A 12615-nucleotide genomic window follows, 5' to 3' on the forward strand; every position below is an offset into this window, starting at 1 on the left:
GGAAAGGCAAAACTATCACCGCAGCCGGAGCCCACAATCCCACGCCTTGAGCTTTGTGGGGCCGTCCTGGCGGTTGAGATAGCGGAGCTGATCTTAGACGAACTGGACCACAAGCCGGACGCTGTACAATTCTACTGCGACAGCAGGGTGGTCCTCGGATACTTCTGTAATGACTCAAAGCGATTCTTTGTCTACGTACACAATCGCGTGAATCGCATACGCCAGACAACGTCCCCTGAGCAGTGGCATTACGTCTCTTCAGAAGAGAACCCAGCCGACTTAGCCACCAGATCTGTGGCTGCATCACAGCTCATGAACACAATGTGGTTCAAGGGACCTGACTTCCTCTATAAGCCTCCAAAGCCAGAGAAGCACGAGCACTTTGAACTGATAGACCCTGAAATGGACGTGGACGTCAGACCGCAAGTAACGGCTCTCGCTACCCACATCGAAGCTAAGCGACTTGGCTCTGAAAGATTCCAGCATTTTTCCACATGGAACTCCTTGTTGAGAGCTGTTTCCCTCTTGATACATCAGGCACGTTCCCACAAGTCAGGCTCCACCGACACATCGCAGCACATGTGTAAAGGATGGCATCAATGTAGCAGGCCTCGCACTCCTGGAGAACTCGAAGCAGCCAGGAGGCTCATACTAGAGTCTGTTCAAAGAGACACATATCCGAACGAATATGCTGCTCTTCAAGCAAACACAGAAGTCCCTAATTCAAGTCCAATCCTGACCCTTGACCCCTACATCAGTGATGGCCTCCTGAGGGTCGGAGGGCGTCTCAGACATGCTTCCCTTGAATCAGAGGTAAAAAACCCAATCATTCTCTCAAAGAATAGCCATGTTACCAAGCTGCTTGTGAAACACCACCACATGGAAGTGAAACACCAGGGGCGTCAGTTCACAGAAGGGGCCATCAGAGCGGCTGGACTGTGGATTGTTGCTGGCAAGAGGCTGGTGAGTTCTATCCTTCATCGCTGTGTAATATGCCGGAAGCTCAGGGGGAAGGTAGGAGTGCAAAAGATGGCTGACCTCCCTCCGGAGCGGCTCAACACATCTCCACCCTTCACGTACGTGGGGCTGGACATATTTGGACCATGGTCGGTGGTCACTCGACGCACTCGTGGAGGTGCAGCGCAAAGCAAAAGGTGGGCCATTCTGTTCACATGTATGAGTACCAGGGGAGTACACATCGAAGTTATAGAGTCTATGGATGCCACCAGCTGTATCAATGCATTGCGGAGATTCTTTGCAGTTAGAGGCCCCGCAAAGCAGCTTAGGTCAGACAGGGGGACTAACTTCGTCGCTGCCAGCGCGGAACTGGGCATGGGGTGTCTTGAGAGGCAGACCAGCATCCTGAAGTATCTCCACAGCAACGGCTGCACATGGAAGTTCAATCCCCCGCACGCCTCCCACATGGGGGGAGTGTGGGAGCGTATGATTGGGGTGACTCGCAGAATATTAGACTCTATGCTTTTACAAAACAAACGCACTCACCTGACACATGAGGTTCTGTGTACCCTGATGGCAGAGACCTCAGCAATAATCAACGCAAGGCCGCTGGTCCCCATCTCATCGGATCCCTCCTCACCAGTTCTGCTATCCCCTGCCATGCTCCTAACTCAAAAGCCAGGCCTACATGCTCCACCAGGAATCTTCACTGGAAAAGATCTCCTGAAAGGCCAGTGGAGGCAAGTGCAAGCGCTTGCGAATGAATTCTGGGGCCGTTGGAGAAACGAATACCTAAGTACGCTCCATTCAAGACGTAAGTGGCACAGAACGCATCGGAACCTGCAACCTGGGGACATTGTGCTGTTACACCAAAGTCAAGCGCCTAGGAATGAGTGGCCAATGGCTCTGGTCACGTCAACCTCTCCAAGCAGCGATGGAAAGGTCCGCACAGTTGAAGTACGGACGTCATCTCAGGGCACCTCGAAGACTTACCTGCGGCCCATCTCTGACGTCGTCCTTCTGCTGGAAAATGACTGGGAAGAACGGGATTGAAAAGGACAGAGAGAAAACAGCTTAAATTTAGTGGCATTAGTCATGCCAGACGGGGAGTGTTCTGCCCGCAGATTTGTTTAGTTCATGTGATTAATTGCTTTGTTGAGCGGAACCTTTATTTCCGTAAGTTATACGCAATTTGTGCACATGCGCTATTTCCATGATGCGCTACTGTCGCGATAGGCATAGTGGAAGCGTCTTGAGTTCTGTGTGCTTTCCTACGCCCGTGGAAGCAATAACTGTAAGTTGTGAAGTTCTTGCAGACATTGTCTAAAATGTTTACGTGCTTTAAGTTTGACCTTTGTAATGTAAACTCTGTTTATTCAGCCGTAACTCCACGTTACTGTCTTGTAAAACGCGTGTGTGAGTTCGCGCTGTGTCATGCTAAGTGTGCTATCGGCAAACGATTTAACTAGTTATTATGACGATTGTTGTAATTAGACTAAGTTTCCTTTACTGTTTCTGTTTATTATAGTTTCACTCGCATTTTCACATTTGGAGACAATAAAGGAGCAAGACGCTCATAATCCTGGCTCGTGAGAATCGAGTTTGGCTTGCTGTTAAACTGCGTTAACGTACTGGGTGTGCACAACACGCAGGGAGAACAGTACACCGGGTGTTTCCATTATTTTGCGCCTGTAATAATTCACAAAGAGTTACTAGCTAAACGTTTCCTTTCATGTCGTCAGGCAGCAGCAATGACTGCTGATCATACGTAGTGGTATGCAGTGGTAAAATGGGCTGAGAAAGTACCAAACAGAAGAATTATGAACACATTTTCACAATAAGAAATTATAGGAAATGTTACTAAAGACACACACACTTTCAGAACCGCTTGTCCCATACAGGGTCGCGGGGAACCGGAGCCTAACCCGGCAACTCAGGGCGTAAGGCTGGAGGGAGAGGGGACACACCCAGGACGGGACGCCAGTCCGTCGCAAGGCACCCCAAGTGGGATTCGAACCCCAGACCCACCGGAGAGCAGGACCCGGTCCAACCCACTGCGCCCCCTGTTACTAAAGACTACACTGTAAATTTCCTTTGGTGTGGCACTAAAAGTTGCAGTTGAACATCCAAAAATATCTTATTCTTAGTCCTCTTCATCCCAGCTGGGACAGAAGGCTGAGATGATTTGCTTCCATCTGATCCGGTCTTTGGCAACACATTGTTCCTCACCCCAGGTGAGGTTCATCTCCTTTAGTTCAGATGTTATTGTCCTCCACGTGGTGTTTTTGGGTGTCCTTGTTTCCTCTTTCAGCCTTCATACAGATAAGGAACCCAACATACTTAAAATATTAGTTACTGCAAACATTTTTACTTTTCAAAAACATACTTTAGATACTGTATGTGCATTGTGGTAGCACCGTGAATGAACACAGTAGTAAAAAAAAAGAGGTAATGACAAGCGCCTTCTTACTGCTGTAGAAACCATACCGTTAGTGGCAAGCGGTGAACTACATACACATGAAACAACGTGCAGTAAGGACACCGTCAGCAAACCTATGATTGTGGCGTTAAGGGCAGCGCAAGCGGAAACGCTCAGCGCGCTGCATTGTGGTCAGCGTAGTTTCTATGCAGAAGTCACAAGGCGCTTTCCGCTGTCATTAAGTCCGTTTTATTTTACTTGTATCTCCTTCTGCTGTCACCGTGATCAGAGGCGCCTGAACTATTACTGTTATGCTCGCCAAACACATTCGCTGGATTGCGCTGTTTAAACCGTTGTGCACAATCAGACGGGAACACGTGCACTTCTCCATGAAAAGATGCAGCACTACACTGCGTGTGTGTTTGTTCTCGTTGAGCTGATGTGCGAGACCAGGAAGAACGGAGAGGAGGAGGCCGGATGACGTGAAGATGACTCCGCTTTGAAACATGGTGCCTATGAACACCTAACATACTCACTGCGCCTTCTGGGAGGAGAGGTAAACACTGGGAAATGGGTTAATCGCCTCGATTTACACGTGGCGTGCAAATAACCATTATGATAAGGAAGGCACTTGACTGTCCCGGTGCTGTGCCGTGTGCGCGCGCGCCTGGTTCGCCGTCTCACGCGGCGGGGCCGGGGAGCTGAGGAAGTGCGCTGCTGTGCAAGTGGGCTGTGTGTGTTGCACACTGACTACACAGCCAAACTTAGCGAAGTTGTCGACAGAGTAAAATGCGCCTTCGAATCATGTGCATTCAGGAGAATTGCCTAAATTTGCTGCACCCTCCTAACTAAGTTCCCTCCCAGTGCGTGAGAGCTCGGACCCGGCGCGAAAGCGAGCTGCACAGCTGCCGCCGGGCGTACACCTACACGTCAATTCGTTTTGAAAGAAATTCTCCAACCTACTCACACTTGAGTGCACGGAATGGATAGAATTTCATTAAAACTTTCGCCAGATTTGGAGTCAGAAAACCTTCGCTTCGTCTCCATTTTATGATTATCCGCCAAAGTCAAGAGTACCTAACTATTATTAGCAACAAAAACATTGTTGTGTAAGTACTCCCGTAATCGGTTGAAAACTCAATCGGTTAATTCGAACAGACATATGATATTTAATATATTATTATTTTGCACATTGTATTGTTTAGATTTTTTCTAATTTGTTTTATCTCCTGGACTCAGTCAGTGTGTGACGTTGCATCAGAAACTTGACGGACTATAAACCCGTTTAGTATTATTATTATTGCCATCATGAATAATAATAATAATAATAATAATAATAGTGATGGTAACTGACAGTCGTACTAGTACAATTCGACGTTCTGGTATTGAGCATGAGTATTAGGAAGTGAAACAACGTGAAATGAATCTTAATTACAGTTACGACACAGTACTTTGAATTAATTTCGTAATGTTATTTAAATCGGTTGGTTTCCTGCAAACACGATAAATAAATGATTCGCCGGAGAGTCGCTGTAGTTAATGTCTCGCGATTTGTACCACCGAGTCTGTAAAACGAAGCGTTACTCGCCGGCCTTCAGAAGGCGGTCTCTCCAGCCAGGCCAGAGGGGGGGGGGGGGGTCGCGTGCAAAATCCGTTCGCTGTGTGGGTAGTAGAACGGATATTATTATATATTAGTACTAGGTCACTAGATGTTGACACATACAGTGACCCGCGAGTGATCTCCCCCAAAGGACATCGCTGACCTTTCAAGGACAAAGAACCCCTGACCGGTCTGATCAAAGCCCCAAAACCGGAAAGGTTACTCACGTGGTGCGCAGACAAGGAAGGAAGGGCAGCGCTCTGGGGTTCCTGGAACCTCTGCTTTTGGCCTATTGACAGCGGACAGTAGTAGGAAATGGAGAACAGCGCTGGAGTGGTGATTCTGATTTACTCTGGGGGGCCCCTGCATTCTCAGTTTACTGGACCGGCGTAGTTGTAAAAGGGGGAAAGGTGCTTTCGGCCAGTATGTGGAGAGATTTGCGTCAGTAAATTAATTGTTTAATTTATTGATCTAATTTTTTGCCTTTGAAGTGTTAGTTTTTACAGTCACTGATTTTGTACTTTTGAAGGGATTTAAGATGATATGACATTTTGACAGCATTGAGACATGAAGTTCACTGTGCTTCAGGGTACAGCAGGTTTCTTTCCTGCATCATCCTGTTAAGGGTAGGACTTGTCTTAGCTTGTTGATCCACTTGCAATGCAAATCGAGTCGCAACTGGACTTACCCCACGTTGTTTTCATCCTCTTCTCAAACATCCAGTCTTGTGTTATATGCATGTGAACGTCTCTGAGTTTTTAGTTCAAGGGCAGTATCTGCTGTAAGATCACCTCTGAGTGACAGTCACCCCAAAGCCTGTTATTTTGCTGATACGGGTGGAATAATTGCTTGATTTTGTTTATGACTTGATTTTTTCTTGGTTAACAAACTGCTTTTGAATTCAGTGGTTAAAGTAAATGAAATGCATTCTTAAAGCTGCAAATATAAGTGCATGGGCTTTTTCTACAGATGGTGCAGCAGAAGTGGACAGAGCTCTTTTTATCACACACTTTCTAAACTTTGAGTACCGGTGTTTCGTATTCTTGTAAGATGATTATTGTGTGGTTTCCTGTTTTAACATTTTATACACCTTTATATATCTGTAAGAATGTCATGTATTGCACACATGTACTGCCCATCCTGAGGCTTAAACACAGCTTCAGTGTCCGAGTTCTTAATAACTGCGCTAAATGCTTTGAGCATCCCACTCGGTGTTGCATGCTTGCCGTAGTTATCTGACACCACTTTCTTGCCTTCCTGGCAGTGTCTGTGAGGGAACAGCTGAAATGCTGCCTGCGGTGCTAAATGTGCCCTGCTAGTTGTCACTTCTCCCAGTGGGAAAGGTTGAAGGGGATTTGCCAGGGGAAGAATGTAGACCGTCGTGGAGGGAAAAGGTGAAGGAGGGTCTATGAGAAGTGGAGGACATATTGAAAATAGTCAGTTTTGAGAGCTTAAGACAGCAGTGTTTTGTGGCCTCCTGTGTCTGCAAAAGATAGAATGTCACACTGATGTGAGGATTTATTCCTAAAACTGAGGTGTTCCAGCATGGGTTAGAGTATCAGGGCAAAAAAGTTTATTTAGCAGAAAGAGTAATTTATTTATATTTTCTTTTTATTTTTCTAGTCATGGATGTCAGAGGTCATTGGCTAAGGTTAGGTTTAATGTTGAAGCATGAACTCATTCTGGTGTTGTGAAATAATGTACATAGAAAGCTATGTCCTTCAAGCAACCTGGTAAGTGCACCTAAATAACTTCTTTGTTGTCTTTCATGTTGGAACAGCTGACTCATTGTGTCACACCTAAATTCAACAGAAAAACCAGTGTTGTAATAGTGGTTGCAACCATCTGAAGGGAAATAGCAGTGGAGTGTGATTGTTTATGTCCTTTGAAGGTAAACTGCTACAGTGGTATAATGTGGCTGAGCAGGAGGCATCTGGGCATTGGACCACTGAGGAGATGGCATGGGAAATGCCAAGGGGTTTCCTCCGAAACCCGCGTCCCTAACCTATGGCAGGGTATGATTTGATTCCTTTATCCTCTCAGATGCTGCTGTTGAGGTGACTTGTTGTTGTTCCTGTTAAGTGATAATACAGAAGATAACGTTTGACGGTTTGTCTGTTTCTAGATGTAAGTCTGAACCATACTTCAAGTAAATGCTACAGTATAAGTTACCAGAGAAGAAAGACCTTTGTTCTGAATTGGTAAGTCAGCTTTAATTTCCATTTTTGCACATTATGGGGAATGTCAGATCTCCAGATGTGGAAATTAAACTTCACAATGTGGTGCCGTATATGTGCTTTCAGATAAAGCAAGATACTCATGTTGAACTGCAGTTGGCAAAATCCTTCTTTGGTTTTATGGCTTTTAGATGCAAATATTTTATTTCTAGTGACTTCCACTTTTTAAAATTTTGCATGATTATATTTTGTTGAAGTAATTTGGTCCATTCCCTGTAGCCTACTCAGATACTCCTTTCTGACATTTCACTTGGCAAAATTTGGGTGACTAATTCATATCTTCATGTAACATACTGCCTGGGGTCAGCCTGTGAAATTGCCCTATTCCTTGTCATTCCCCCCCCAGGAAACAATGTTCAGCTCATTCATCATGGAAGCAGCTGGTGGAGGCCCCAGGGTTCTTCTCTGCTGGTTCCATCTTCCGTCCTTGGGGTTCCAGTGCCGCCGATACAGGTAAAAGTAGTAGCTAGGAAAAGAAAAGAAAGCAGTTCCATCCAGCATCAGTACCAACAGGCAACTCCACAAACCACTAAACCAGTATATTCAATGTTTCTGATTGTTTTAAATAAATACATAAATGGCAAACAAAATCTGTTTGTGTTTCACTTGATAATGTGCATTAACCACTTAATCTTGTTCAGGGTTCAAGGCATATAGCCTTTTTATTCTCTAGTAGTTCTGTGATGTTTTGTCTTGCTGGAGCAGGTCACGTGACTGAGTTCTTTCCTCATCCATAGACCCTATTGAGATCCACAAGGATCGGTTGACTCTGTGGTTCAGTCATTTGCCTCAGGAAGAGAAGCAGTTTGGAGGGTACTTTTCTTCAGAGACCATGCACGTGGAACCACTCATTCTAGAGAGGAAGCCTGCAGAGAGCAGGGGTGTTCAGAAGGCCCATATCTCGTATTACCCCTCCCTGAGCATGGAGCAGCTCTTTGAAACCTCAGCTAAAGATGGTGCTGAGTGTGGGCTCAATGTGTTAATGTATGGAGCTGTTGGGACCGGAAAAAGCACGGCAGTGCGCAAGCTAGTGCTTGACTGGTGTTCTGGCTCCATCCTCTCCCAATTTAAATTGGTGATTCCCTTCTCCTGTGAAGATCTCTTTCAGTCAACCAAGCCCACCTCCTTACGCGACCTAGTGGGCAAGAAGTACCTACACCTTCGGCGCACACCGTATCTCAGTGGAGAAGGCCACCAGGCTCGGGATGTACTCTTCATCTTTAATGGTATGGAAAGGATGAAGCTGAACTTTCGCATTGCGTCCACTGAGCTTTGCAGTGACCCCAACGAGCCTCTTCCTACTTGGGCCATCATGGTCAATCTCCTGAGGAAGTATCTCCTCCCTGAGGTAAGAAAAATCACAGTAACACCCTGAGTCCTGAAGTTTCAGATGTTTGGCAGCTATTATGGACTCTAGATGTTTAGGTTAATGTAGATTGCACTCAACTGCTTGTACAGATGTATTCCATTTTTCACAAAGTTTGAGACTCTGGAATGTAAATCTTATGCAGTTAATTTCTATAAATATAGTCAAGACTTCCTGATTTTTATCCACCTTGTACTCTAGGCTAGCATATTGGTGACTACCAGATTGTCAGCTGTGGACCACATCCCAAAGAAGTATGTGGACCGCTATGTGCAGATTTGTGGATTCAACAACCCAGACCGGCAGAGGTCATACTTCACAAGCAGACTACTGCAGCAGTCTGCAGAGAAGCTCAACCCAGAGGCAGAATCGCTGATTGAACTGCTCTACCTCAACCTGCAGAGGGAGAGTCAGCTGGCTGCTGCCTGTTTCCTGCCATCTTACTGTTGGCTGACTTGTGCCACCCTCCACTTCCTCCACTTTACCGACACCCAAGCTCCCATCCGTACCCTCACTGGCATCTACACTAGCTTTCTTCGACTTAACTTTGGTGGAGAGGTGCTAGAAGCTGCCTCCAGTAGCACGAGCGATCAGCAGACCTCTCTGATGCTGTACGTGGTGCGGACAGTTGGCAAGCTGGCTTTTGATGGTGTCAAAAACAAACGGACACGCTTCTCTGAGGAGGAGCTGGAACAGTGGGTTGGTGGTAAAACCAAAACAGATGAGGAGCTGCAGCAGCTGGCCGTATTCCGTACTGATGTGCTGGCATTCTTCTTGGTGCCCTGTGTGGAGAGCATCAAGCCTCAGGAAGCCGGTGAAGAAGTTGAGCGTCGCTATGTGTTTGCTGTGCCTGCCATGCAAGAATACCTTGCTGCTCTCTACGTGGTGCTGGGTGAAAATAAGACCCTCGTGGAGAAGCTGAGCCGGGAAGTTTCCCAGGCAGTGGGGCAGGCTGGGGAGGACCTGACCAGCCTGGTGACCATCCTCTCCAAGTTCATTCCCATTAGAATTTTTGCCATTTTCAATCTTCTCCGGCTAGTGCCTAGTCTCTTTGAGCGCATCATCAACCTTACAAAGGGCCGCATTGCTCGCACCATGGCAGCTGAGATGTTCCGCTCAGAGGACAGCTTTAATGAGGACGTGCTGGACCAGGTGGAGCAGAGCCTGCTGGGTGTGCAGGGCCCTGCCCCCCAGCAGCAGTCAGACCAAAAGCCCTTTGAGCTTTACCCCATCTTTATGGGTGGCCTGCTGCACTATGGCAACCGGGCACTTTTGGAGCAGCTGGGCTGCCGAATCACCAGCACAGTTGTGTCGCAGATCACGCATGCCCTCAGCCGCTACCTGGTACGAGAGAGTCGCAAGGCGCAGCCTCCAGCTGAGTTAATGGATCTTCTCGTTTTTCTATATGAGTTCCAGAACCCTCGTCTCACTGCTCAGGTGCTGGGCTCCCTCAGAGTCATTAACTTATCCACCGTACGCATGACGCCCCTCAAGTGCTTTGTCCTGAGCTCGGTGCTCAGCTGCACCCCTCCCAGGCACCTGCTGAATGAGCTCAACCTATCTTCATGCCATCTTACCCAGGAGCTGTTGGAGATGTTGAGACCAGCCTTCCTTCGCACCCGAAGGTTGAAGTGAGTGCCCATCTTGTTAACTTTATCATAATTTGTTGATGTCTGGTAATTGTTTTACAGGCCCTTAAGTGCTAAATAGTGGCACATTGGTGTAGCAGGTAACACTGGGGCTCACAAATCTTGGGCTGTGGTTTTGAGTCATGGTTCAAATCTAACACTGTCTTTGTGGAATTTGCATGTTATCCACATGTTCACATTGGTTCCCTCCCTTAGTCCAAAGACATCCAGATAAGGGTCATTTTAAAGCACTTTCAAACCTTTCCTCACCTTGAATGTCTCACGGTTGTTCACCATTAGATGACTGACCTGATATCATGTACCTTAAATGCTAATGCAGTAAGTTTACTCATTCTACTCTGAAATTTATTGTGCAAACATGTCTCTCAAATTTTTAAATGATAAAGTGCTGAATATTACCATGACTCTATAATGTAAAGGTAGAAGAGGTTTACTGTGTAAAGGTGTTTCTTGCACTATACTTAATATATGATTCCTTTTACCATCTGCCTGAATTATTATGATGGCACGATTTTACTCGGGTGTTTTGTTACTGCATGGAATTTGTCTGAGTTCAGTATGAAACAGGTTCATCTGTCTTGTGTGGTGGTGGGTCAGTGGCAGTTGAGTATGCATTCATTCCATTTCACTTTAAAAAGACAGATGAATCTGTTTCACACTGATGTCACCAGAGTACATGACTACTCTCAGGCATGTGGAAGAACAGAGTTTGAGAGATGTGTATGATGTCTTTGCAGATATTAGTATCCACATTACCTCTTAGAAGACCTAACTGCATGTGTGTGAGTTTGTGTTCCTACCTCTACATTTCCAGTCTCCAGTTTAACAGCCTGGGTCCTGGATCCTGCAATATCCTGAAAGATATCCTGCTTGATCCAAGCTGTGCAATTAAATCCTTGCAGTAAGACACTCATTCTTTTTCTGCTAATTAGCCATATAGTTGATTGTTTTTTAGCAATTTATATTTTTGTCAATGAAATGGTGACAGGAATTAGGAAAGTTATTATTGTTTACTAGTTATTCTGTTTTTCTCGCTTGGCTTGGTGTAAAGGAGCAGATGTGTTTTTGCCAGTAACAATCTGTGTGGCTGCAGGTTATGTGACAATGAGTTGCTGGAGTCAGGTGCAAAGAGCCTGCTGGAAGCCTTGCCAGAGAACCGCTCGTTGCGTCGGCTGGACCTCATGCATACAGGCCTGGGCGACAGCGGCGCCATTCAACTGGCTGAGAAGCTGAGCTCCCACTCAGGACTGGAGGAGCTCAACGTGGCCTACAACCAGATTGGAGACACTGCTGCCCTGCAGTTGGTGGAGGCCTGTAGGGAGCACCCTAGCATACACACTGTGCAGTGAGTAGCCCCCTCACCTTCACCAGAGTCATCTCTGCTGTGGTCTTCATCCAGAAACAGAAAAGTTCAGGATGGCTTCCGAAATGTTAAACCTGTTGGAATGCATAGAGAAATACATAAGAAACTTGTCAAATTTGGAATGCCACAGCTGTACCATCTGCTTGTCCATATTAGATATACAGGAACAATGTGTAAAAGCAGCTGAATTCTTTGCTAAGGAAGAAACCCATAGAGAGATCTCTCTCAGCACTGATATCTCTGATCTCCCCACAGCCTGTACCTCAACCAGCTGAGTGAGGTGGGGAAGCAGTCTTTGTACATCAACAGCAGCACATCTGGCTCCTCTCACAAAGTAAAGGTTCTGGCCTCGGTGACGGAGGGTGCGGACTTGTCCAAAGACTGGCACCCAATCTTGAGTGTGATCCGCGAGAATGCCACTTCCTGGGAGCGAGCCAGAGTGTGTGAGCAGCTGCGGATCTTCCTCCGAGAACTTGAATTGGGCCGGCGGCAGCAGTACAACATCCTGAAGAAGCTGCACTTCCTGCGGGTAGAGAGGGGCGTGAGGGCATGCCTACGCATGTTGGAGAGTGGCTCCCCTAAAAGCTGAGGCTGGACAACAAGCATAAAAGTAGTGAGGAGCAACATACTGTTACTGTCCAGGAAGTCCCTCTTTAACTCTTTCATTTTCTTAAATATGTTAATATTAACCCCTCATATAAAATCACACACACGGGCTGAAATCGCTTGTCCCGAGCGGCATCGCGGCAAACCGGAGCCTAATCCGGCAATACGGGGCTCAAGGCTGGAGGGGGAGGGGACATACCCAGGATGGGACGCCGGTCCATTGCAAGGCACCCCAGACCCACCAGAGAGTAGGACTCGGTCAAACCCACCGCGCCACCATGTCCCCCTCATATAACATCATCGTTCCATAATTTACCGGTGAAAACTGACCTCTTGACTAAGCCAGATATACAAGCATATAAAAACTTTGAAGTTATGTTGTTATAGCCATATAAATGTCATTCATGACATTGTTGTC

General features: G+C 46.6%; 1 protein-coding gene across 4 annotated transcripts; it reads left to right on the top strand.

Annotated features, from left to right (window-relative positions):
* Positions 1-3618: 3618 nt before the first annotated feature.
* Positions 3619-12304, top strand: nlrx1 (NLR family member X1). 4 transcript variants are annotated; one of them, XM_018742653.2, is made up of 9 exons: positions 3619-3932; positions 6868-6991; positions 7102-7177; positions 7560-7666; positions 7951-8561; positions 8781-10210; positions 11043-11129; positions 11322-11573; positions 11847-12304. In XM_018742653.2, exons 2-9 carry the CDS (start codon positions 6889-6891, stop codon positions 12178-12180), a joined length of 3000 nt encoding a protein of 999 aa, XP_018598169.1. In that variant the 5' UTR covers positions 3619-3932; positions 6868-6888; the 3' UTR covers positions 12181-12304. The 4 variants fall into 4 exon arrangements, with proteins under 4 accessions (XP_018598169.1, XP_018598172.1, XP_018598170.1 ...); XM_018742656.2 differs by having other exon boundaries at positions 8311-8561; XM_018742654.2 differs by lacking the exon at positions 3619-3932 and adding an exon at positions 4250-4485.
* Positions 12305-12615: the final 311 nt, after the last annotated feature.

This window comes from Scleropages formosus, chromosome 10, assembly GCF_900964775.1.
Source record: "Scleropages formosus chromosome 10, fSclFor1.1, whole genome shotgun sequence".
NCBI lineage: Eukaryota > Metazoa > Chordata > Actinopteri > Osteoglossiformes > Osteoglossidae > Scleropages > Scleropages formosus.